Source organism: Echinops telfairi, unplaced genomic scaffold (genome assembly GCF_000313985.2).
Source record: "Echinops telfairi isolate 266 unplaced genomic scaffold, ASM31398v2 ScPeMD7_7400;HRSCAF=8409, whole genome shotgun sequence".
NCBI lineage: Eukaryota > Metazoa > Chordata > Mammalia > Afrosoricida > Tenrecidae > Echinops > Echinops telfairi.
Window position 1 is genome coordinate 18,198,673 of NW_022111300.1, and position 27,760 is coordinate 18,226,432.

At 44.5% G+C, this 27,760-nt stretch overlaps 1 protein-coding gene and 1 pseudogene across 1 annotated transcript in view; one reads left to right on the forward strand and one right to left on the reverse strand.

Annotated features, from left to right (window-relative positions):
- Positions 1-27,760, reverse strand: part of B4GALT6 (beta-1,4-galactosyltransferase 6) — a 56,245-nt gene that overhangs the window by 26,105 nt on the left and 2,380 nt on the right. Inside the window, exons 2-3 of the mRNA XM_004702931.2 lie at positions 22,640-22,753; positions 2,559-2,683 (exon numbers count right to left, since the gene is read on the reverse strand). Of these exons, the coding sequence (XP_004702988.1) occupies positions 2,559-2,683; positions 22,640-22,753 (239 nt within the window). The remainder of the gene's footprint in view (positions 1-2,558; positions 2,684-22,639; positions 22,754-27,760) is intronic.
- On the forward strand, positions 17,854-18,458 carry LOC115871650 (annotated as a pseudogene).

A 27,760-nucleotide genomic window follows, 5' to 3' on the forward strand; every position in this document is an offset into this window, starting at 1 on the left:
GGTTCCAATGAACTTGACCATCAATCAACTTGGTAATTATTTTATTAGTTTTTTTTTTAAGGCGCAAAAAGTGCCTCACAGGTTAAGAATCAAGTTGGTGGCAGATGCTGGACATAAGTCCAGCTGGTCTTTGCCTCTCTCCCCACTCTGCTCCCACATTTGCAATACGGTCTTATTATGTGTTTGAGGGAGAACTTCCTTAGTTAAAAATAGCCCACACATTTCACCTCCGAATGATCTCCAGAATCGCTACTCTCCTTTTCAGCTGCACAACGCAGCACTGGACACCATAGTCTGTGAAAGATTTGTACTCAAAGCTGAAACGGCAGGTTTGCCATTGTATAAATACGTACATACATGGAGATAAAGCCACGTCATCAAGGCTATTCCAACTCCTAACCCCCTCTAGGACAGAGAGCTGCCCTGTGTTCTTCCACGGCTGTCAATCTATTCAGGAGGGGGCAGACACGGCTGTCAATCATCTATTCAGGAGGAGGCGGCTCGTCTGCCACCCATAAGCAGCTCATGCTTTCCAAGTGCTCACCTGGAAGTCAACAGCCAGTGCATAACCCCCTCCACCAGCCAGGCTTCCTCAAATGACTAAACAGTCCCTAAACAAAACAAGCGATGATTTTAGGTTCTCCAATTAAGCCTGCGTCTAGGGAATTCCATGTCAAAAACTGTTGCCTACTGATTTGCATGAAGTGTGCAGTCTACGAAGTAGGGTATGACTTCTAGGAATGACATGTTTTTCTCTTGGGAAATGAGAAGGAAACAAACTACCAAATTTAAAACCCCAAATCTGGACAGACCACTGGAGAAAGATGAAAACTCAGTCTTTCTGACCCCAAATTACTCTACCGTTATCACTATGCCATATAACTGCACAGTGTGCGTGTGTACGCGCGCGCACATGCGTGTGTGGAGAAGGGGATGTGGCCATGTTATACCTTACACGAAACCCCATCTGAGGATCAACCCACATGTTTCTCCTCAACTGTCACCTAATTTGTGACTAATAGAGGGTGCTCCTTCACTCATTAACATTCAGCATACACAATCTGCACCCAAGTAATAGAAACAACTTCTTTGCCGGGGGCATTTTAATATAAAATGGTCACGTGTTATTTATTAAATATAGCAAATTTCAATCTAGAAACGGGGAAAGATTCCCTTATTAAATGAATCTGATCTGACAAATAGCATTATGACAATAAGAAAGTAGAGTGATTTTCCAAATTTTATACTGGAAACCACTTAACCAGCTTCTCAGCCTGTTTGAGAGAATGAGAAGTCTTTTATTGAATAATTTGTAACCAGGCCCAAAAAAGCCCATTTAATTTCCACCCTCAAGACAACACTTTTTTTGTACTATGCTTATAAACAGTCCCAAATAAAGAATTCAAGGTGGATTAAGTCTGTCTCTCTGTGAGCTTCACATCATACAGTTCTCTTTCCTAGCTGTGACTTTGTGTGTGTGTGTGTGTGTGTGTGTGTGTATATACCACAGGACAATTTTAGCAGAATATCACCATTTCAAAAGAGAAGTTAAAAACTGTTACCAGATGATGATTACATCACAATCCTTAACGATATAACACTTCATTTTAATTACTAGCAATTTTCATTTGAACTACATAAATGTTATTTTCTACTTAAACATCTCGGCATGAGACAAGTGCGCCCTCCATAAGCAATACATACAGAGTATTGAGAGGAACAGGGTTGAAATCATTGGCTCCCAAACTTCCTTGGCCTACTACCACCTTTTCAGAAAAAAATATATTACCCAACGCCCCCTTGGCAATTAAAAACATTTGTATTGTAGCCCATAATAGAGGAAATTTAGGCACCTGCTTTCATAGCATCCCAGGATTGTTCCAGAGCTGGGGGGGTGGGGTGGGGGCTGATCTAAAACATGATTTTCCGTCATTTTTTAACCCATAAGCCCATTCTCACACGTATTTCTCAAAGAAAGTATAAAGCAGAATTCTAATATATCAGAAAAGATGAGGGTTTTTTTCTGCTCTGTCATCTGAAACAGAGGTGAGGAGCCCACGGCTATATACAGCATGCTCTGCAGGGACTTCCGTGCACGTCTTTTGCATTCCTGGGTTCTGAGAAGCATCACTTCGGGATCTCAGTGCCAGACCCAATTAGAAATTAGAACATAATATCCTCCCAGTGGGCTCTCACTGGTACCAGCACTTGGAGGAGTTAGACCTGCAGGCAGCCAGCAGATTCGTAGTGGTAGTGGGAGGAGGCAACGACTTCAGTCTTTCTCTTCCAAAACAGAACACAATGCACACTGCCTATCCCACCGAGGGCAGGAATTTCAAGAGGCGGGACCAATGAGCACATGTTTTATAGGCACATTTAAAGTCTGCATAAGTACCACGATTAAATCTCATTTTAACTGAGAATACACATGTGAATCCTGATGTCTTTAACTGATCAAGAGTCAATGGTATTTCACTCTGAATTCTAAGTTTAACCTCTGATTTTTTTTTTTCAAATGCATGTTAACAGTCACATTACTGATGAGAAATTCACCTCACCTTCCATCTGGGTTTACAGTCTTTGGGCCTCCAGTGACCTCCTGGCTCGATATCTAAATCCTTGGCAAAGAGCTGATGAATTTCCTCAAAACTGACCTCGCTTACGTTGACATTGAGGAACCCTCCTGTAAATTCAAAATCATGAAGAATAATTAGAAGAATTTAATTCAAAGGTGCAAATAAGACAAACAGGCATCATTAAGTGTAACAGTATACCTATGATGCCAGTGTAAACCGGTTTACTTCTGCTGTTAGGGCATCATTATTAACATTCCCTCTTCTCGTTTTCCATTTTGATGGTAAGTTATCTATTACGCTACTATGCTGAGTACACCAGGAACCCTGGCGGCATTGGAGGTCAAGCACTGGATGACACAGTCCAACCCACCAGCTGTCCTGCAGGAGAAAGATGAGGTTGTCTACTTCCATAAGGATGTGCAATCCTGCGTGAAGGGGAAAACAGTAATCCACAAGCGGGGAAGAGAAAGTCAAGGGGAAGGGTGTAGAGTGAGCTACTAGGTAGGATTGTTATGTAGCTGAAGTTATTGAATACAAAATTGATGACCTGAAATGTGAACACCCACCTAATTGACACACACACACAGATATAAGATTTTCCATTTCCAAAACCATATGCAACAATTAAATTCTGTCCTATAGGGTCGTTATGCATCAGAATTGATTGGGTGTCACTAGGATCTCAGATAAATAAACCAAAGAAAATCAAACTGCTTATTTAAACTTTTTACATGTCACTAATACGCTAAATATTTCTATTTTCTTTAGAAAATGTTTGCATGTCATTACGACTTGGTATATACCATTGTTGAAAATTCCAGAATTTCAGCTTTTTCATATCAACAGAGTCAACATAAGGACAAAATAGCACAGTGTGTAAGAGCTAAACAACTGGAATGCTGTGAAGAAGGCTAAACCGTATCTTCTGCCCCTTGGTGAAATTATCTAACCTCCCTGCACCTCAACTGTAAGAAACCCAAAACTCACTGCCATCAATCCATCTCCTGCTCACTGTGACCTTAAGAAATTAGGACTGTCTGCATCCTAAGGGGTTGTTGCTTCAGTGAAAGAAATAGGGTATATACAGTGCTGGGCACAAGGTACACCCTCATAAATGCCAGCTACTATCACTGTCATCTCCACTACCTGCATTTGCTAAGAAAGAGAATCTGCAAGCACAATTAAAAATCTATACATACATACATATATCTGGATCAATAGGCACATATTCCCCAACCAATAAGGGATATTTACTATATAGCTTTTCTAATTTATACCATTTAGATAGAAATGATTTGGGGAGAGAACCCATTTCCATTCCCCTGATCAAAACAGGACTCAGAAGCAAGGAGTGAAATACTGCACGATTGCTGCCGTCCCTGTCCCACAACGCTCTCCCCACTGTGCTGCAGAGAACAGTCTTCCAACGGCAAGCAGAATGGAACCGTGGATCATCTTTCTAGCATTTTAATGTTGCCCTTCACTTCCCAATGGCTCTGGACCACCCTCTTGGCAGGGTCTTCTCTCTAACCTCTTCTAAAAGGCAAACCAACAGGTGTTGAGGTTTCACAAGGTCAAGTCTTCGGAGCATTCCTTAAGCAAAACCAAACTCACGGCCACATAGTCGATTCTGACTCACAGAAGCCCTACTGGACAGGGCAGAAATGCCCATGTGGGTTTCTAAGACTGGAAATCTGTACAGGAGCAGAAGCCTCACCTTTCTCCCAGGGAGTGGCTTGTGGGTTCAAACTGCTGACCTTGTGGTGAGCACACAATGCATGACCCACTGTGCCACCAGGGCTCCTTCCATAGAGAGGGCGCTTCAAAATGTTCATGTACATTTTTCCATTACCTTTTCATTCCAGTTTTCCATGAACTTTTGGAGATTCCTTCAGCTCTTCCTGCTACTCAACACCCCATATCCACCTTCATCCTCAGGAGAGGGCTCCCACATACTGTACCAGAGCATTTAAAACTGCAAAGGTCTGTGTTTTACACAGGAAGTGGGCGTGGGGTGGGGTCTAACCTTCTAACAGGTCTGTCTGTTCTGCTGCTGAATTTGTGGCCTCTGACAGCCAAATACCGACTTTTTTCAGGTGACAAAATATATAAACTAGTTATCTTTGAGAGGTTAGGTTTACCTAAAGAAAAGAGAAGTGTATGACCTTGCAGAGAGAGGGAAGGTCAAGTAGAAGATTTATCAGGCAATTATAGACTAGAACTCTGCTGACAAAAACAGAATCTAGCACTATAATCAAATAAGGCTTACACAAAAAAATCTGATTCATCTAAAGGCATGCACGATAGCGAACATGGTAGTAATTAGTCTAAATAATGAGCAGTTCATAGAAGTGACTAGAGTGTGTATTCTTTATGCATTGGGAAGCCAATTTTTCTACTGCCTTTTTTTTTTTGCAAGCTTCACTGCTTCATCAGCTGAAACCACCGTGAATTATCAGTTTTCAGTATCATGTGCAATCTCCTTTTCATCTCCAACACACAAGCACTGACAAAGGAAGGGCCCTCCCTTCTACGTGGCTCCTTTAAAGGAAGGTCTCCCGAGTCTTGCCTCCTTGTTCGTTGTCTGCCTGACGCCATCCCACACGCACACCCTCCAGAGCCCACACTTTCCTAAGAGCCCACGGCTTCTCTGCCCAGACAACTTCATGTCTGAAGGTCAAGGCTGACCCAGTGGCCTGAGGCTATCATCCCAGGGGTTAGCGCAGCATCCCTAAGCTAGGAGGAGGGGAAGAGAGAGCAGGGCTCTGGGTTAGACATGGGGAAAGCAAATGATAAACAGGGAGAGGAGGAAGAACAGACACTAAAGCTGGGGGGAGGGAGGGAGCAAAGGAGGAGGGATGATTGTGAAGGTGAAGATCCTATACACAGGGGGAAAAGGATATTTTACAGAAAGAGGGCCGGGAAAGCAGCACTCAACCTGTTGTCAGCAAGAGTACCCTGGGGAGACACAAATGCAGAGGAAAGCGGGCCAGGGTTCCCCTCCACAGCCCCTACAAAGTCCGCTTTCATCTCTGAGCTCACAAACAAGCAGCACCATGCCAGGCCAGCACCCTTCCCTTGCTGGTTTGGATTTCAAGGGCATCTGACAAAGGCTCTTCTGAGCCCCCTGGACACCAACCTGCACACTCCCCCAATGTGAATGAAATCTGGAAACTTCCACCAGGAATGGTGCTTTCTCTTCCCAATTCGGGTTGAAAAAGTAAATAAATCAATAAGTACTTTGCCCGAAATCCACTTACTTTATCCAGAAGTGTAACCCATCAGCAAACAAAGGCAAATGGCAAAATGTAGCAACTACTGAATTTCTACGACTCTGCAGCTGGATTGAGGCGTCCGGGCCACATCGCGGGCGACCCACACGCACTGGGCTGCAGACCATAGGCTCAGTAGTTTGGAATCACCAGTTCCTCCACAGGAGCAAGATGAGGCTCTCTGCTCCCATATAGATTTCCATTTCGGAAACCCAAAGAGGCAGATCTGTTCTGTCCTGTGGGATTGCTATGAGTCAGAATCGAGTCTGGCAGTGAGTTTGGTTTGAAGGTGGACTGGGTAAAGGAAGAAAGAACTGGAGAAGCATATGCCCCCAAAGACAGAAAAGCCCCTCTCCCTTCATTACCTGGAGTTTTAAGGTGAAATAAGTACCCATATGTGACTGTTATCCTTGCATCTCTGGAAAAACAGCGTGGGGATGTTTCTGCTGAGAAGTTACTTTTCCTCTAATTTTCTACCGTAGAGAGTTAGTTACTTTTCTCCAGGTGGATGGACATGTCCTTGGTAAATGTACACAGCTTTGATAGACTTGGCCTGGTCCTGGATGGCAGCCTGCCCAGTGTTGGATATGGATCTTGCAGGGACTGGTTCATAGACAATGAAAATAAAGGGTGTGTGACAGGGGCTTAGTCAGCCTGTGGACCCCTCACTGGGAGAGACAAAGACTTCACACTGACAAAACCCCACTGCCAATGAGTCAATTCTCACTCATAGTGACTCTACAGGGCAGACTAGCACTGCCCGAGATGGTAATCTTTATGGGAGTAGAAGGCCTCATATTTCTCCATGGAGAGACTGGTAGTTGCAAACCACTGACCTTGTGGCTTGCCGCCCAATATCTCATCCACTAGGCCATCCGTGCTCCTCTTGTAAACTGGCATGGAGCTGTGTATATTTGCAGCCACCCCCACAGAGATTTTCAGACTGGACGAAGCAAGAAGGAAGGAAGTAGGAAGCAGCAGAAGGAAGACAGGACAGAGAAAATGCAGAAAGAGGGAAGGCAAGGAAACGTATAAATCCAATCAGAAGGGATCTAGTGGCAGAGCCAGTGGTGATCAGCAAGGGGGCCAAGACAAGCTTGTCCTGAGAAGGCGGAGAAGACGCCTACCTGCTCCGGAGGAGCTGAGAGAGCGGTCCTGCCTCTGGGAAGGGACACTGTGTCCACATGCTTCCCGATCCCGAGTCGGTCTTAAAAAACCATGGAACTGAGCCCCTAAACTGTGAACACTGTCTCTGAGTTGTGTGTGGCCTTTACGATCGATTACCAGACCCAGAGGAGAAGCAGAGCGTGCTGGGGGAGGGAAGGCTGGTGTGAGCACGGGCAAACATTTGGAGGAGTGGACGGATGGCCGACCGTGGGTCCAGCCGCAGAGTTGTACGGTCCTGTGGAGCGACACTCACAATTAAAGAAGACAGAAAAGGGGGCACAGGGGACTCAACTCCACTCTCGGGAGAAGTGAGAAGAGGGAGAAGAGCCAAGAGTTTATTCAGCCAGGAGTTTTTGTAGCTCTTGAGACATGCAAGCTTCTTGTGAATCATGTACAATCAAATAAATGGGCAATGAACTAACCTGGTATTCCAAGCCGTCAAAGGGAATACTTCAAAGGGAGGACAAAGCATACAAGAGTCAAGGGGAGCAAACGTTCTTTGAGATAAGCGCACTGTAACTACATATGTGAGGAGTCAGGCGTCTGTAGGAGACAACTTTATTTGAGCACCTATGCGGGGCACATGGGCTATGGAGAAATGCCCCCTGCCTTCTAGTTGGTTCTGACTCATAGCCACCCTATTAGAGAGGATAGAACTGACCCTGTGAGTCTTCAAGACTTGAACTCTTTATGGGAGTAGAAAGCCTCCTCTTTCTCCCATGGAGCAGTTGGTGGTTTTGAACTGCTGACCTTACACTTAGTACTCCAACATGTAACCAGGGCTCCTATCTATTAAGTACTAACTACTGTCACTGCTCCCATCGGAATTAAATCAAGTGTAAGGTACTACTCAATCTTGGGAAGAGTCTCTAGGCCAAATTGCTATCAGGTGTGGGGATAACTTGGTAATGATTACCTAGGACGTTTAGTATAATTTCCTAATATTGAATTCATAAGATGTGAACTCCGTTTCCCATTTTGGGGAGCTGGCACCCAATGGACTGGGGGCCCATTAGTAGTGGCAGAACCCAAATGATAAGTTCACTGCGGTGTGAATCACAATGTATCACAACACAGTTTAGGACACGTTTTTCCTAAACACCTTACCTGTGAACATTGTCTTAAAATACACTTCTTAAAATAATATATAAATTATCTGTACTTACATTCAGTCATCAAAAACCAGGAGAGGGGCAGGGGACAATTCCTCTCTCCAAACCTCCAGAAGGCACGCACATGGTTGATACTCTCATGTGGCCCGCGAGCCTCCAGAATTGTAGGAAAACAAACTGTCCTTCAAAGGCGCTCACTTTGTGCTATTTTGTTATGACAGCCCTAGGAACGAAGACTGCGCCTAAAACCTCATTCTGGATGCTCTGCCTTTTGTCACTGCCAGAGCTGCAGGGAGTCCAGAGTGGCCCAGCCCAGAGCTCTGATGACAGCATCCACGAAAAGGTTCATTTCCCCTCGACAGGTCTCTCTGTCTCCCTGTCCCAAGTCAACAAAGACTTTTACAATAAGATGGCATGTCATCTCACACCACGCCTTCTCTCTGGCACCTGAGTCCCAGAGACTCAATGTTTCTGTGGGTCAGCTTGCCACCCGTAACCTGCTAGCTATCCCTTTGAAGTTAACACTCAAAACTTCTGGATTGTAGATGCTTTGTTGGGGGGTTTTCAAGACCTGGAGCTCTATCAATCACGTGACTAGTCTTAATGTGAACAAACTGAGTGATCAAAACATCGAACCGCATGGTTTCAGTCACAGTTAGTATCCTCATGACAGATGCAATGCCTGCCCACGTTTGAATGGACGAGCTGAAACTATAAATTCCCAATTTTTCCATTCCCCTCTTTCTTCCCTCCTAGCCACACTGAAACCCCTGCCTACATCAGGTGTTAAAATGTGCCTTTGCTACATTTTTACAAAGAGTATTTTGTGTGTGAGTAAATTAATAGCCCTGGTCCAAGCCATGCCCTTATTTCTTAGTGAATAGGTACGTGGCCCAAGCCATGGTATTCCCAGTAGATTCAAGGGGAAAATGAAAAAGCTAATCTGACAAAAGTCTGATGCATTTGACCTTAGTGTTGACAAATCGTCCTGGGGATATTGTGTCCTAGAATGCTTCTTCCAGAAAACGACCCCTCGGCTCATCTTGAGGGAAAGAGCATGTTTTTCCTTCCCCCTGTGCGAAATGAAAGGCACTTCGTGTCCTGTTTCCACTGTCTTGAGGTCAGGTCTGAAAGAAGGCATTCTGCAGCCTCAGCCCCACACTTTACAGCCATGTCCCTCCTTTAACAAAAGGTTTCCTTCCTTTTACCCAAGAAGCCACGGTAGCATCTCCAACATTCAGCCCTGCTCTGGTAACCTCACCTCCTGCACTTCATCACTGTGCACACAGTGCCACACCCACACCTGAGCAGCCTGTCGCCTAGAAGTAGCTGGTTTCCACTCTGACCTAGCTTTTTACTAAAGCCTTCTTTCTTTCACTCCTTCTACCCCACCCCTCCCACTACACTCACACTTCAATCTCATGGACACGGAAAGTCCTCTCGGCGATGTCCCCATTTCTCCCATCTATCAGCCTCGAATGAATTGGATCACTAATTTGGGTGACAGGTTTATGTAGAATGTGGGTTACTGGCCCAGTCCTCAAATCTTCTATGTCAGTAAATGTCTATGGGGAATATGTAACGGCCACTCAGCTTTAAAATAAAGACGTATCTTATCTGAAGAAGTGCCCATACTTGAGTCCTATCTCCCAAAGGAAGGCTCTAGAACCCACTCATCCAGCCTTTCAAGCAGCTTGGAGCAGCCACAAGACCAATTCGATCAGTGGTTCTCAATGTGTGTTGACTAATGTGTGTTGACTCCCCCCCCAACCATAAAATTATTTTCGTTGTTACCTCATAACTGTAATTTTGCTACTGTTATGAATCATAAGTAAATATCTGATAAGTAGGATAAATTAAGTGACCTCTGCGAAAGGGTCATTCGATCCCCAAAGCGGTCACAACCCACAGGTTGAGAACCGCTGAATTAGCTAGACCTGCAATAGATTCTGATGCAGGAGGCTCAAATGAGGACCTGGGTGTTTTACAACATCAATATTTAAGTAAAAAGTAAAGCAAAGTATCTTAGTTTACTGTGGTTGCTACAACAGAAATAACAGAAATACCACAAATAGATGGATGACTTCAACAAACAGAAATTTATTTTCTACCCGTTTAAGAGTTTAGATGTCCAAATTCAGGGCAACTAGCTCTAGGGAAAAGCATGCTCTCTCTGCTGGCTCTGGGGGGAAGGCCTTTGACTCTTGTCAACGTCTTTCCGTGGAGCTCTCCATATATCTCGGCATCGATCTTCCCTGGGGTCTAGAACATCCTCAGCACAGGGACACCAGGTCCAAAGAAGAGGCTCCACTGCCCGCTCTTCTTTCTGGGTAGTTAGTACTCTGGCTCCGGTTTCTCTGCTTGTTTATCCCTCTCCTTTTACCTCTTGTGAGATGAAAGGTGATGAAGATTACATCCAAGAAAATTTCTTAACACGGAGATCAGGGCTGTTTCTTAAGTACGTATGCTGCATCCCCAAACCCTTCCAAAGGATTGGCTCATCACAAAAGACTGTGTCGTGGATAGGACTGCATCATTTGGCAGTTGCCAAATGACATCATTCCATATCTGCCAACACACAGAAAATCATAGCCCAGCCAAACTGACACATATTTGGGGGAGGGGAAGCACAATTCAATCCATAACACAAAGGCAACTCGCTTTGTGGATCTCACCAATGGCCAGTCTGGTTTCCATCCTGAGCATTGCTAGTGGATGCTGCAATTTCTGCTTCACACTGTGTTCTGGTCCTCGCTTTGAATGCTCAGTCTCTGAGCCTAACTCTATGGCCACACAGATTTTCTGCAAGCAAGTCAGTGTCTTTTCAGGGATTCCCTGCCCTCTTAAAGCAGGCAAAACATACTTTATGGTTTGCCACCAAGAACCCTTTCATGTCAACTCTGGGGATTGGCTTTGAAGTATGAGTTTGAATATCCCAGTTGATTCTGATACAATTCACACCTAGACCATACTTTAAAAAAACTCAGCTCTATTAATCCCACCTAACTATCACCTGTATACCCATCAATACCTTCCTTTCTGTGCTGGAAATGCACTCTCATTTTCCAGCTCATAAATACCACTGGAGGGTGGGAGAGAACACATAATAGATTATGGTGATTAAATGAGAGCACCTCACATAGTGCTTGAAACATAGTAAGCTCCGAACACAACAACTGTCACACCCTTTACACATCTGACCCTTGGGGAAGCTCTGTTGGTTAAACCAAACACCAAAGCAGCTACTGACAAGTCCATTCTAACTCCCTGCAAGTCCACCCGTGCTCCATCGGGCTGGCTTTCAGTGGCCGGGTTTCTGAAAGTAGAACACCAGGGCTTTCTCCCAGTATGCTTCTCGGATGACTAAAACCACCAAGCTTCCCATAAGCTGTAGGAGTTTTGTTTTCTTTTGAATCGTTTTATTGGGGGCTCTTGCAACTCTTATCACAATCCATATATCCATTCATCGTGTCAAGCACATTTGTGTACATATGTTGCCATCATCATTTTCAAAATATTTTCTTTCTACTTGAGCCCTTGGTATCAGCTCGTTTCCTACCCTCCCTCCCTCATGATCCCTCAATAATTTATAAATTATTTTTTTCGTGTCTCACACCGACCACTGTCTCCCTTTACCCACTTTTCTGTTGGGCATCCCCCAGGGGAGAGGGGTGTTACAAGTCAGTTTTTAAGCACTTGTGCCGCCAAGGGCCTCTGCTCGCTGGTTAGTCCCTTTTTAATCTATGACTAGCTGACTCCAATTTTTCGTTCCTACAATTTTTAAAATATTTACTACTCTCTTCCAAGCCAGTTAACCCTGGTGGTGCAATGGTTAAGCACCTGGCGCTCACCTGCCATGTGGCAGTTGGAGCCCGTCAGCTGTTCCATGGGAGAAAGAAACGGTCGTCCCCTTCAGGAGAGTCGGACAGCATGGATTTCCTGTGGGGCAGCCATGCTCTGTCCCACCGGGTTACTCGGGCAGAACGGCATTGACGGCAGTATCTTTTAATCAAGTCACTCAGTCGTTCTTGCCCTTTGCAGTATGGACATGGCCTCTGATTAATCGGGAAATAGAAGCAACAAACATGAATCTCTTTAACTCTCCGGTTCATCTCTCATGACCACACCGCTGATTCCGAGAGAAGGCTGCTGTCATTGTTAGATGCCACAGAACCAACATTCAACTCATGGTAACTAATTCCATGTGCCAGAGCAGAACTGCTTCCGAGGATTTTCTACAGGCGAGCTTCACAGGAGCAAAGCCCCGGTCCTTCTCTGACCCAAAACTGGGCGCATTCAGACTGCCACCCTGTCTGTTAGCAGCTCAGCACGCAACAGCTGGACCACCGGGGCTCCTTCAGAGGAGGAAGCATTCCTGTTATTTTTCAAGACTAACTCTTCAACCTTGGGATACTTCTTAGTTTTCCTTTTTCCCAGCACCTGGTGCCACACATAGTTTCCTTTTGCTGCTCTCCGTGGGACTTCTGGTCTCCCTACTCGCCCGGTTTCTTGCCCAGACTCCTAAAACTTGATCTCTTCCTAAAATCTCCCTCCCATAATCCCAGCTCCTTCCCAGACGCTATCCCACACTCCTTTCCTTCCCCTCCCAACTACTTGTTTCTCTAAGCCAGGCGTCCTCAAACTACTACAGCCCGTGGGCCACATGTGGCCCGCTGAGGATATCTATCCGGCCTGCCAGGTGTTTTTGCCCCATTTGTTTTTTTACTTCAAAATAAGATATGTGCAGTGTGCATAGGAATGTGTTCATAGTTTCTTTATAACTACAGTCCGGCCCTCCAATGGGTCTGAGGGACTATGAACTGGCCCCTGTTTAAAAAGTGTGAGGACCCCTGGTCTAAGCCAACTAAAGCACACCTTCAGTTCTGTTCTAGAACCATTATCATGTACTTCTTATCCTATTACGCTACTGAAATTAAGCTTATCTCATTGGTTTTCTACTCACCAAGTCTTCAAAGAACTTTTCTCAGTTTTTGGTGGCATGTGTCAAGAGGAACTCTTTCTTGGGATTTCTCTCCTCGTTGACTTCTGGGACACATTCCCTGATTTCTCTGTTTTCTTCTGTTGACCTTCCTTCCCACCTCGGGAAGAGCTGGTGGTCTCCAGGAGACTATCCCCGCCCCGCCCCCCTTGCTCTAGCCTAGACCTCTTGCATGAAATTCAGATCATTTGGATCCCAAATTAACTCTCCCGAGCTTTAAACAAAACATGCCCAAGTGTGACCTCAGTTTCCCCACGCTTCAAATGTGCTGTGCCTACCCTGTTTGACTTGTTTCAGTGAATGACTGATGGGTCCCCCAAGTCAGAAACCTGGGAAGTAGCCCTGATTCCTCAACTCTGTCCCCACACCTGGACAACAGTCCCATGGCAGCTTCTCCATGCTTCCTCCTCTTCCCAACTTTGCAGCACGGCAGATGCCCGCCCTCTTTCCTCCTGAGCCCTAATTGGCATGAAGCTCCCTAACTGGTCTCCCTGATTCTAGAATTTCTTCATTCTCATCCATTTTCCAACCTCTCTGCAAAATAATATTTTTGAAATACAAACTTCATCCCATCGTTCATCTAACTACTGCCTTCAACGGCTCCTCATTTCTCTAAAGCTGTGTGTTTTTGTGCTTCTTTTTTTTTTTTCTTTCTAGCCCTTTTAAAGCCCTGCATTCTCTGCTGAGACAGATGCACACAAGTCCATAAATCAGACTCTGCATTCAGCCTCAAGGGGGCTTCTCCCCTGCAGCCCATCTTGTCCAAACCTTGGGATTCAAGGAACTGACATGGACCTCACATTCCTCCACCCTTTATCCAAGGTTCTCACATCCCTGTCCAGCCTTCCCACTCTACTCCCCACTCCACACACTCTCCAACCCCGAAGCACACAGAATCTTCTCATACTCAGATGCTATTCTTTCTTGGTTATCTTACAAGATGCAAATCCACTGTCCTTCCTCTCTGAAATCTCTCATTTCTTTCAAGGGTGAACTGTTCTCTCCCAGTGTTGTTGTTGCTGCTGTTGTTGTTGTGAAGTGCCCTAACGCTGATTCCAACTCTGAGCCCCCAAGTAGGAGAGTAGAAGTGGCACGCAGGGATTGCTCGTCACCTGTGGAAGCAGATCACCAGGTCTTTTCCCACAGAGCTGTGGGTTAGGATCAACCACCAATCATTGGGTTAGTAGTTGAACACTTAACCTCTGTGACCCCGGGCTCCTGTACATCACCCCACAGAGTAGTCATCACACTGCCTTTCTCTGTGGCCCACTCGCAGCTAGTACAGAAAGGGTCATATGGCTTCCTTCTGCCTAATCCTGTGAGCACCCCCACCTGCTGCCTAGCCTGTGGTCAAGACTCAGGAGAGCACCTGTTTTCTCTCAACTGGATCCCATCTCCCTTTTCCACCGTCATCATGCGCTTGATGGCTTGAACATTATTTGAGCTGTCCTCACATTTATTTATTTCATAACATGTGCTTAGTGCTTCTCTTTTTCTGATTCCTGATTTTCATTTGGCTTATTTAAACTCATCCCAAAAGTCCTTGTACCATTTGTTAAAATAAGGTCAGTAACCATAGAAACTATCAGAGTTTAACTGTAAAGGGAATGATTCCACAATCATGAAAACATGTACAAAAGTCATTGAAAACCAAACCAAACCAATTCACTGCCATCGAGTAAGCTGTGACTGGTAGCACCCTACAGAAGGCTACCATTGTCCCTGTCTGTTTCCTAAGCTATCTATCTGTAAAAGAGCAGAAAGCCTCCTCATGCCCCCATGGGGTGGCTGGTGGGTTTGAACTGCTGAACTGATGGTTGGCAGCCCAACATGTAAGCCATTACATCACTCAAGAGGTGTTGTATTTGGACAAAAAAAAAAAAGCAAGGGTCACGTAACTAAAGGTAAGTCTATCTTCATTATAATACAGTGTTCACAGCTGACATATTCCACCTCTACTTCACTCGGAAAAATGGAAACCAAAAAATCCATGCTAAACACTTGTTTTTCAGCTCTAGATTAAGTGAAATTACCATTTTACTTTGTTAGCACAAATAGTCTCATATAAGTTTAATGCTGGTGCAAATGGATTTGCCTTCTTGAGAATCTGTAAATACTAAAAATAACCAAAGCAACTACTCATGCTTCTCACATTGGTAATATATGAAAGACTGTATAGTTAACTGACAGCCACTAAATATAAACTATTACTGAAATTCATGAAATCTGAATTCCCAATGTGAAGAATCCAAACTTTATGGAAACCTAGTACTAGAACCCCCATCACTACCTTCAGGGGAAAAAATACAAAAGGAGATAATACAGCTAGATAATCAGACATACCATTTTTAAGCCCTACCCTCACTTTCAATAATTATAGCAAATCAAATCATATTTTGACGGTTTTCCTCTAAGTAGCCCCTATTCATTAATTTGTGAGCTCCTAACTACAAGGCCAGCAGTAGCTCTGCAGGCGAAAGATGAGGCTTTTTAATCCAGTAAAGAGTTAGGATCTCAGGAACCCACCGGGGAAGTTCTAACCTGATCCTACATGGTCACTATGAGTCAGAATCAACTCAATGACAGTGAGTTGTATGTTATTTTTGGACCTATGTCCTCCTGGGTCCTCCTGGGAAAGGAGGACATGGAAAAGGAATTGGTGCTGGACGCATTTCCCTCAGCCCACGAAGGCCTGTCATGAAAAGTGGCTGGCCCTACCATGTGCTCTTCTCTACAGGGAAGGGAACCCAAGGCTGTGGGGAGAGGTAGCACCCAGACACCCAGCAAAAAGGCAATCAGCAACAGGCAAGGGCACTGCCAGTGAGCTCCAGTACTCCACGGACATTCATTTGGGGGCAAAGCCAGGCTACCATAACCAAAACCAGGGCACCCCTAACGGCAACAATCTCCGAGCTCTCTTTCCTCTTATGGCACAGCCAAGAAATCACAAGACTAGAATCACCCAAGATTTTTTGCTTTGGTTTTCAAGTGCTGTACCCAGGGCCCCCTGTCTGATCAGTTAAACCAAAAACCTAGGAGCTGGGCTAACAAGAAGTAAAACTGCTTCCCAAGGTATTCCTTTGTGCGGGCCAGGAGGAGACCCACGACTCTAGATCAGAGGGCTTTATGTGTCCACGGAGCCCGTTCATCGGCAGCGCCCGGGAACTTGTTAGAAATGAACAAGCCGAGGCTTCAGCCCAGATTGACTGCATCAGCCCCCGAGTGCTGGGTTCCGGCACACTGTGTACCAAGACACCCCCCCCAGGTGAGTCTGATGGCCCCAAAGTCTGAGTGCACAGCAAAAGAACGCTTTTCTTTACACTAAAGGCATATAATATCTATCGATAGTAAACCGAAAAAAATGCTATAAATGATAGAGTTTGAGAGGTTAAGACCTAATTTCTAGGATGGACAGAAGTTATTTTTGTCAATAAAGAAAACCTATGTAAATCCATTAAAAAAACAAATTTAGACATTAAGGATAGTATAATACAAATATAAATATGATATTCAAATGACATATATGTAAAATTTTAACTACACAAAAATCAAGATTCAAAATTATTTGTGCCAAGAATATTTAAAAATGAGAGAAAATTTAAATATAAAAAATTATAGTGGGAGTTCTTTAAAATATGAATATATTAACTTCAAACTTTTGAAAAATGTGTATTTACAGTACAATGTCCTGACACCTTCCTCATATCATAAACAACAGTGAAAAAGAAAGTATAAACATTATTAGAAGGAAATAAAGGAGAGTGTTGCATGACCTTGGGGTAAGAACACTTTCTTAAGGCAAAAAGGCAATAACCTCTAAGAGAAAGTGATTGACACATTTGAAAACATTGTCATTTCAAGTTTCTGTAGCATAAATGGCTCTATGAACATCATAAAAACTAACACAAATTACTCGAATTCTATCTTGCAAGACTGGCTAGACCAGAGGATGTACACTGGTACAGATAGGAACTGAAAATACAGGGAATCCAGGATGGATGAGCCCTATAGGACCAGTGGTGTGAGTGGCAAAACAGGGAGGGTAAAGGGAGAATGGGTAGGAAAGAGGGAACCGATTACATGGAACTGTGTGTGACCTCCTCCCTGGGGGACAGACAACCGAAAAGTGGATGAAGGGAGACGTTGGACAGGGCAAGATATGACAAAATACCAATTTATAAACTATCAAGGGCTCATGTGGGAGGGGGGAGCGGGGAGGGAGGGGGAAAATGAGGACCTAATGTCGGGGGTTTAAATGGAGAGAAAATGTTTTGAGAAATGATGTACAAATACGCTTTACACAATTGATGTGTGTATGGATTGGGATAACAGTTGTATGAGCCCCTAATAAAATGTTTAAAAAAAAAAAAAAAAAACTAACACAAATTATAATGAAAAGAGCTGGGGCTATAAAAGGTATTTATCATATGGAGAGCAGGCAAAATCAGAACTACCAGAATAAAGAACACCTACTAATCATAGAAAAATTTAATTAATCAATAAGGAAATGATAAAGACCAGGACTAAGCCAATCACAGAAAAGCTCACAAACAGGAGTGGGCAACGGCCAGAGTCTCAGCGGGCCTGGCTCCCAGTGGTCCAGTGCACAGACTGACACCAGAGTCTCTTCAAGGGATCCGAGCCATGCCACTGTGGCTGCCTCGGGCGGGCAAGGGTACCTGGGTACTCAAATCTATCATTTGTCTGCCGGAGCCACGCGGAGGGTGATGGTGGCTTCTGGCTCGGAGACGGACCAGGAGCTACGGGCATCAGTGGCAGCTGGGAAACTGGTGGGCAATGACATGGTGGTGAAGCTGAGATGAACTTGCAAGAATGGGTTTCTTTCAGATGATTTCCCTCCGACTGTGGGACAGGCAGAAAGACTTGACGACCTCATGGTGCAGAGGAAAGAGAAGTAGGATTCTGTGACTGAAGTTAGTATCCCAGACTGCTCGTAGAAAGACTCACAGGAAGACTGATTCACTGCTTGAGTGGCCATTCCTACCATAAGGAGTCCAACCCCTGCATGATGTTTGCACTGAAAAACCTCTAGCCTGCCAATCAGATAATAACAAGGAGGTCTTGAAGCTCCACTTGTAGGTCGACTATCTATACCCAGATCATCCCACTGGTGGACTAATATTGGCAATGGGGCATCCACTGTGCCATAGATGTGCCCCAGATACCTGAAGTCTGATCTGCAAGCATCCTAGCAGCTTTCTCCAAAACCACATGCTGTAACAGAAGGCCAGGCAAGGCTGCACCGCTACTCATCACCCTGCTCTTAGCTGCAGGGCAGAGGGGAGGGGTCAGTAGCGCTAGGAGTGTTTGAAAGAGCAGCAGTGTTAGTATAATGAGGTAGCATCCTTTATGAATAGGTCGGATTTTTTTCTAAGTACAAGTAAAAGAAAAAATTAATTTAAAAACAAACTGTTGAAAAGTGTGGATAGAATCAGATTTTCATTTGCTCTGTACCATTGACAGTATTTTTTAAAAGCTAGTGCCCTAAGAACTCTAGAACCTGATGGGTTGCCAGCCTGAAAATGCAGGAATATGAATTCCTGTCCTATAATTTGGGATTAGGAGACTTTTGACTACTAGCCCTACTCTAAAAACCATCTCCACATTTGCTAGAGACCTGGGGTGTTCATGGGGATGGTAGCTCCACACGTCAAGCTTACTGAAGGCAAGGGGAGAGGAGGGAACACTGCTCGCATACCACACACTTCCCCTAGCTTGCCACCGCCCTCTTAGAGCAGCTCCCAGCATCCATCCAGCACACACTCTTCCCTGCGTCCCGCTACAATGTGTGAGGAAGTGCTTTCAATAACTAAGTATCCTAAGCAAGGCCATGCAAAGATTGTCCTTCCATCCTCAAGCCCTGTGACTGGACTCACCCTGTAAGTGAACTGCCAGGCAGTCCCGGCTGACTCACAGCGACCCCACAGATCAGGGTAGAACTGCCCCCTGCACTTTCCAAGATTGTAACTGTTTCTGTGAGCAGAAAGCCGGGTCTTTCTCCCTTGGGATCACTCTACAGCGCAGCAATGTACTATTTTCAATGAGAAGCCTTTCTTAAGTGACCAACTGCTCCCTTGTTTAGCCTTGAAGCCAATAAAATAAGCTAAAGGTTAAAAAAAAAAACCACAAACATGAACGAAGTTACTCAGACCCATTTTAACAAGACCAGTTAAAAATGAGAATAAGAAAATACCTTTTTGTTAATCTATCAGATTAACAAAACAATTAAAATCAGTCATGCACGTTGTCAACAGAAAGGGGGGAAAATCCAAAACACGATGTACTCATGTTTTCCTGGTGGGTGTTTAGATTGACACAGTTGCTTTGTTGAACAGTGAGGGAATCTGGAAGAAATGGGCCCTGTACCAAGCTACATGTCTAGATAGCAAACCTCAAGAACCCAAGGGGACCTATGATATGTGGTTTGCAGCACTGTAGTGTGATACAAAACAGTGCACACCACCTACATGTTCAGCAGCAAGGGAATGGATAAACGTGGTACTGTAAAAAAGGCCCAGAGCACCATCCGATCTCCTATGACTTTTCAAAGGAAAAGGAAAATCTAACTCATCTGCCCAAGGCCAATTCCTATGAGACAGAGGCCAAACATGCCTACACTGTCCAACCTTTTGCCCAATTCTAGCACCAACCAGCCCAAGCACCCCATTTTTCTATTGGGCCCCATAGTCTGTTGCAATCCCCACACAAAACTCCAGATAATCCTCATGATTCTGAGGTTTAGTAGAAAAGTTAACATGTAACAAACAATTCAAGATAGGAAGTGCTCCGAACACAGTTCTTCTGGTCAAGAGGGCCTCTGCTTAGCCACGTCTACAAGCATGCCGCTTTCTCGGCCCTTTGACCTCTGTGGCCCTCAGCCTCCGCCCTCCTGAGGCAAGTGTTAGAAAGCTCTGTTAGGGCTGCTGATGGATGCTCAAGGTCCACTCCACCATAAGCCTCTGCCCTAAGGTGCTGAACACCTTGTAACACTTAACTCCACAGATCAGCAAACCTAGGCCTCCCAATTAGATGGCTGGAGGCAATCACTCTGAAAGTGAGCCTCCTGGCCGCAGGCCCGAAGCTTTCTCTCTCCTTGGGCTGGGAAGGCTACTGCTTTGTCTTATCTGCGGCTGCCGCTCCTCTGCTATCACTGCTCCTCTGCCATTTCTCTGTTGTCCCAGTCCTCTGCCTCCGGGACCACAGAGACTCAGCACAGGGATCTTGGAGTCCAAAGGACATACAGTACTCTACTCTTGGTTCTTCTTTCAGGATGGCAGTGAGATCAGCAGTTCCTGCTTCGGAGATCGCTCATTTTAAACCCAGCAGGGTGGCAAAAACGGACCAATCTCTTCATTCGACTCACACACACTGATTTGCATGGCCCCACTTGCTAACTCCCAAGAGTAATTCAGTTCATCACAGGGGCATCTGTGTAAGGAGGTCCTGTACATTAGTCAGGGGACGTACATTAGTTCTATATGTGACAGTATGGTGTAATTGTGAGGCACTATGAGGTCTATTTCAACTCATAGCAACCCAAAGTGACAGCAGAGAACTGCTCCACAGATGTGTCCTGGCTCCAATCTTTAGGAGCAGCAATGAGCTCCTAGTCCAAGGGAGTGGCTGGGAAGGTTTGAACTGCCAACATTGGGTTAGCAGCAGAGGACTTAAATCAAGGCCCAAAAGAAAATGGTAAGAAAAAGAAGGTTACATGATGAAATCTATTAGGTCAGACTACATAAATTCATAAAGCTTTTAAAAGTGCTATATATTTTCTATCCAGTCTCTATGTGTGTAAAAATATACATTTTTAGAAATAACACACATCATCTGAGCCACACTCACAGTAGAGGTGACTCCTGGGGAAGTGATGCAGAGGGATTTTCATTGTCTTTGTAATGTTCTAGTATGTGCAAAAGGAGACTACACACAGATTCTTCTCTGTGCTACCCTTAAAAGAATAACTTGAATCCTTGTTGGGCTGAGATCCACATGGTTGATAGTTTGAAACCATGCGCAGCTCCTAGAGAGGAAAACTGGACTTTCTACTCTAGTAAACAGTTACATAGTTTCGGAAACTCCAGGGGGTTGATAGGAGTCAGCATTGATTCACTGGTAGTGAGTTTGGTTTTATTCATTTTTAAATCCGAATTGGATAGAGGTCTAAATAAAGGCATGTACGTATGTAAGTATATTTATATATGAGGATGGGGAAATAGATTTATGTGCATATATTTATAGGTTTAGTATTAAGATAGCAGATGGACATTGGGCCTTCACTCAAGTACTCCCTCAATGCAAGACTACTTTGTTCTATTAAACTGGCATTCCATGATGCTCACCTTCCCAACACAGTTGCTGAAGACAAAGTGGGTGCATAAGCAAATGTGGTGAAGAAAGCTGATGGTGCCCGGCTATCAAAAGAATGGCCTCTGGGGTCTTAAAGGCTTGAAGGTAAACAAATGGCCATCTAGCTGAGAAGCAACAAAGCCCACATGGAAGAAGCCCACTAGCCTGTGTGATCACGAGGTGTTGAAGGGATGAGATATCAGGCATCAAAGAACAAAAAATCATATCATTGTGAATGAGGGGAAGTACAGATGGGGACCCAAAGCCCATCTATAGGCAACAGGACATCCCCTTACGGAAGGCTCTCGGGGAGGAGATGAGCCTGTCAGGGTGCAGCGTAGCAAAGATGAAACATACAACTTTCCCCTAGTTCTTAAATGCTTCCTCCCCACCCACTATCATGATCCGAATTCTGCCTTGCAAGTCTGGCTAGACCAGAGGATGTACACTGGTACAGATAGCAACTGGAAACACCGGGAATCCAGGACAGATGATCCCTTCAGGACCAGTGGTGAGAATGGCAATACTAGGAGGGTGGAGGGAGAGTGGGGTAGAGAGGGGGAAACTATTACGATTACATATAACTTAGATCTACATATAACCTCCTCCCTGGGGGACAGACAACAAAAAAGTGGGTGAAGAGAGATGTCAGACAGTGTAAGATATGACAAAATAATAATTTATAAATTATCAAGGGTTCATGAGGGAGCGGGGAGGGAGGGGGTAAAAATGAGGAGCTGATGCCAGGGACTTACATGGAGACCAGATGTTTTGAGAATGATGAGGGTAACGAATGTAAAAATGTGCTTTACACAAGTGATGTATGTATGGATTGTGATAAGAGTTGTATGAGCCCCCAATAACATTTTTTTAAAAATCTGAATTGGAGAAACATGGGTATCTGTCATTTTCTCTTTTGTATTTTTTCAGCTTTTCGATCTTCCTCCCCCCAAAGAGAAACCTGCCTTACATGTACTCACCTCCACCCCCCACCTCCCCCAAAAGATCAAACAGCACACTCCATAGAAAGAACACTAGCCCTCAGCAGTCATGACCGATCCTGATATGTTCAAATCATGTGGTTCTACTACCGTTTCATCAGAGCGCAAGAAAACAGTGCCATCAGAATTCCATCATACTTACGCATGTAAGGCAGTTTTTCTGGGCAGGGAAGATATGGTGAATAGGTGAAGTTTTCTGGAAGATATGTTGTTGTCTGAAGCAGATAGTCACTGGAATTATTGCCTTCAGGGTAATCTGAGAGAGAGAGAGAGAGAATTTACAACAGCAACCCAAAAAAAACCCTTGCCATTTGCTCTGCTCCTTGTAGGGCATGTCCTGACATTGTGAGAGGACCTACAATCTGCAATCTAGAGAGTTCTTAAAAGCAATGACCTATAAAGCACTGGGAAGGGCACAAACACCCAGCCACGGCAGATGCTCTGACATTCACCCACTCCGAACATGACTTCCCCGGGGAACCCCAGGGCCACGTGCCCTTAGCAAGCAGGCACAGAAAGAGCAGTCCCATTTACAATCACAGACTCATGAAGCAGAAACACCTGCTCCCATCCCTCCCCCCAGGCCAGCCAGTGCTAAAGAAGGCGTGAGAACACAACAGTGAATCCGCTGCTACCAAATGGCCACAGGACAATGCTGCTCCAGGCATCCACCCCCAAAGTGGTGGGAGTGTTGCTTTTTCACCATCGTACGCTGAAGAAACTGAGATGTGCCCACTCAATGTACTTCTGTTGTACAGAAGTACAGTCCATTCTCAATCTTTAGTCACTCCCCCCACCCCACGGGCTGCAGCTAGCTGCTGGGAGTCCGGGAGCTACGGTTACATGAGCTCAGTTACCATTAAAGTTAGTAGCCCACAGAGCACTTAGGTCAGTGGGTTAGACATAGCACTGCTATCAATGCCTAAGCTCAAATCCTTTCTCCAACACCTAGTTTTGTGATTCGGGGCAAGACACAGTTACTTTCTCATCTGTAAAATGCAGGTAATCACAGAGCTTGCCACATTTGGCTGCTTTAAGATTTCAGGCAGACTAACCATATGAAAGTGCTTACAATAATCATTGACCCATGAAAATCATCAATACTTGTAGCTAGTGATGTTGTCAGAGATTTCACTTCACGTGGAACCGCAATCAGCATCCAGGAAGCAGCAGTCAGGATCAAAAACAGCATGTGGCATGGAGCAGATCTGCCGCAAATGCAGGCTTGACCCAGTGGAAAAGCCACGATATCACTTGGAAGAGGAAGGTGTGCCTGATCTGCAGCATGGTCATTTCAATCGCCTCTTATGCATGTGCAAAGGCCGGACGTGAATAAGAAAGTCCAAAGAACTGAATTATAGCATTCATGAAGAATCTTAAATATACCATGGGCTGCCAGGAAAAGGAACAAGTCCTTACTGGGAGCAGTGTGGCTAGAATGCACCTTAGAAGCAACGGTGGCGAGACTGTCTCATGCACTGGGAAAAGACATCGTGAGCAGTAAAGTCAAGGGCCAGTCACAAGAGAGGAAGGAAGGTCCTCACCAAGATGGATCAGCAGGGTGGCTGACCCAATGGGATGACTGTGAGGAGGGCGTAGGACGAGGCAAGGTCTGGTTCTGCTGTGCATCCGGTCACAAAGCATTGGAACTGCATGGGCAGCATCTCACAATAGCATGAGTGAGTTGTGAGAGATGAGCACCTGACCCCATGTCGGGCGTTCAGGTCTTTTTTGGCGCCTTTTAAAAATGTACTTATTATTGCAGTGATATATATGGATATAAAGCAAACCATTTGCTAACTTCAACCTTTTTACACATACCACCCAGTGACACGGATAATATGCACTGGATAATATGCACTCGTCACCTCTCGTTGTTTTCATTGCAATAACAGAAACTTAACGCCCCTTAAGCAATAATACTCCCTTTCTTCTTCCAACCACTCTGGTAACCACTTGTCTGCGTGAGATATTTAATATACATGTTAGATCATATTTGTCTTTTCTGTCTGTTGTCAAGGTTCATCCATGTCCCAGCATGCATCAGGTCTTCGTTTCTCTTTAGGGTTGAGTAATAGTCCACTGTAGGCACGCACCACATTTGTTTATTTATTTGTTGATAAGTATTTAGGGTTGTTTCCACATTTGGGTGATTGTGAACACTGCTACAATAAATTCTGGTGTACTTCTTGAGGCTTTTGAACTTAGAACCAAGCCCCTTTCTGGAGGAAAGTTCTAAGATGCAAACCTAGGAACCCTAACCCGGCAGTTTGCTGCTAGGTAGGAGAAGCTACACTGAGAGAATGAGAGCGACATCCAGTAAGAGACAAGTGATAGATGAAAATAACCCAGGAAACTCGCACCAGCCGCCTGGACCGTAAGCAGTGTACACACAGCCAATGAAGCGCTAGGAGATGGTGTAGGAAAAGGCAAAGATATTGAATGTGCAGTTTCTTCTTTCCATCTTTAGAAGTCTGCTATGATGAGAGAGCAGATCCTTCTATGAACTAGCCTGCAGGAGCAACCCAAGACGAGAATTCCCCTGAATGTCTCTCGCCAGACAGCCCTTGACAAGCGTCTGACAAGGGAAATCCTCCAAGCCAATGGGGAGAAAGAGTGATTCATTGAACACTCATTGTTTTGTATGACCAGGAATTCCTATCTCATTGATCTATGCCTAAAGAATTATAGGTAGCAAACACAAAACAATTGACCTGGTGGTGCTATCAGTAAGGCCTTGGCTGCTACCCAAAAGTCGACAATTCAAGCCCATCCAGTGACTTCACGGGAGAAGGGTCCTGCCAATCTCTGCTGTAATTTTACAGCCAGAAACCCTACGGATAGTCCTGTAGGCACTTTCTGTGAGCTGAAATCAACTTGATAGCATCCTACAGCAAAGTAAAACACACACACACACACACACACACACACACACCTGCTGTTGATTCCGTTCTGACTTCTAGCGACCCCATAGGCAGGGTAAGGTTTCCATGACTGCAGACCTTTACAGAGCCAACTGTCGCATCCTTCTCCAACTGGAGGAGCGAGTAGGTTTGAACCACAGACCTTTTAGTTAGCACCCTACTCCATATAACCCACTGCGTCGCCAGGGCTCCTTAAAATCAATATAAAGAAGTCCAATGATGTTATGATACTTAAGATCCATGTCAATATATCAAAAATCCGGCTAGATAAATATGTTTAAAATGGAAACTCCAACTTTGCTAGTGGTAAGTGCTTGCACTCCACACGTTTCCTATTACTCCAATCGAAATACCAAGTGTTCATGGTTTTTTTAAAAAGCCCTCAAGTATTGCAGGTTTTGTGATAATTTCTGGTCAAACTCATTGATTTATACCTCAGACTTATCATCAATCAATAAGTAGATTTTATTGCTTAATATTACAAAATACACGGAGTTGTGTTGTTTGTCTGTTTCATTCAAAAGGAAGATAAAGCATTCTTCAGGAATACAGAGAGAAAAAAGTGAAAAAATTGGAGAAGAATTTTTAAAAATTAAAAATAAACTTCCCAAAAGTTAGGGGGGAAAGGGAGAAAGGTTGTATGATTTCCCAGACCGAATGAGCCAACTGTGTCTAGTGGGAGGGGAGCGGGGAAGTTGCAAGCTGCAGTAAGTGGCACGTCCGAATACACACAGACCCTACCCAGCCACAGAGAAAAAAGCTGGCCCGTATTCGGAAACAGCCAATGGAAGGACCATCGGATTTCCCAAAAGCAACCCAACAAGAGAGAAGACAATGGCATGGGCCTTGCAAAGCCTCTCTGTGCAGCAAGCATGTGTGCCTAAGAGCCCCGGGAAAGGCCGCAATAAACAGAAAACTCAGCAAATGTGGGTTGAGGGGGAGAATACGTAACATCAGTAAAACGTTTCACCACACAAATATAATCACAGCATTATGTGACTCGGGAAAAAAAATTATATTCTCAAAACAACAACACGATTAAATTGAAATTGCAACCTAATTGTATTGGGGAGATAAGAGGGAGTGAAATTGGGATTGGCCTGATTAAACCCACTGTCATCTAATAGCTTCTGACTCACAGCAACCCCACAGGCTGAGCAGAACTGCTCCCGATGTTTCTGAAGCTAAAGCTTGACTGGAGCAGAGAGCCTCACGGCTTCCTTGGGGAGGGGGTGATAAAGCATCCACGTGATTCCTCTTCCATGACGGTAATTGTTACTACTGATAAATCAGGAGCAGAATAATAACTGGTTGGATGATTTCCCAATTTACCTTGATAGTAAGATGCAAATTCAGTCCAAAACCATGGCTTCACAGAGTAAGCAGCAGTTTAAAAGCTGCTCCTGTAAAAGTTGTCAAGAAAACTACCTACATGTATTTGCAACATCTTATACTGATGATGGGGGGGGGGGGGGGGGGGAGGGGACTCAAAGCACCAAAGCGTATGTTCATAATACTGCCGAGCGATGCATAGAAAAAAGGGAGGAATCCATCTCATTGTTGTTTCTGGGCAATGGAAACTATGGCTGAAAGTTATTTCTTTTTATATTTGTTTTTCTATACTTTTGAAAATGGCATGATTTTATAATCTAGTATGTTTTAAATAATCTTATCTGGAGAAGAAAGTCGCCTCACAGGAGGTGGGGAATAAGGAAATAGGAGATCAGTACACAATAGCCAAAACAACTCAAATCGAATGTCACTGAGTGTGTTCTGACACACAGACCGCACCCTCCGTAAGGTTTCTGAGCCATCCGTCCTCCCCGGAGCAGACCGCATCGCTGACTGTGCTGTTAGCAGCCCATCCTCTTACCCACAGCACTACTTGGGCTCCTTAAATACAGAATAAGGTGCCAAATATAGAAAGAAGTTCTCTCTCAGGATTAGAACTCAAGGATAAGGAGCAATGAGATAGGAGACTACTGGGTTTTTAAACAATTATTATTATAACCTTTTAATATATTTTTTAATTAATACTTTAATTTTTTTAATTGAGAGTAATGTACATGGTTTGCTTTTCATTGTGAATAAACAAATGGTTACAATAATACATACTGAAGGCAAGCTTTTCTTTCATCTTTGCCTTCACAAGTTAGACAGCTCACATATACACACAAGACTTCATTTTACAGTTTGCGGGGGAGTTTTTTTTGCAAGTGTCCCCAAAGAACACGTGGGCTTGCTAAATAAATATAATCTTTTTTACTTTGGTAAAACATACACAAAACAGCATTTGAATCATTTTGAGTAAATATTCAATAGAGTAAAGTACATAAGCA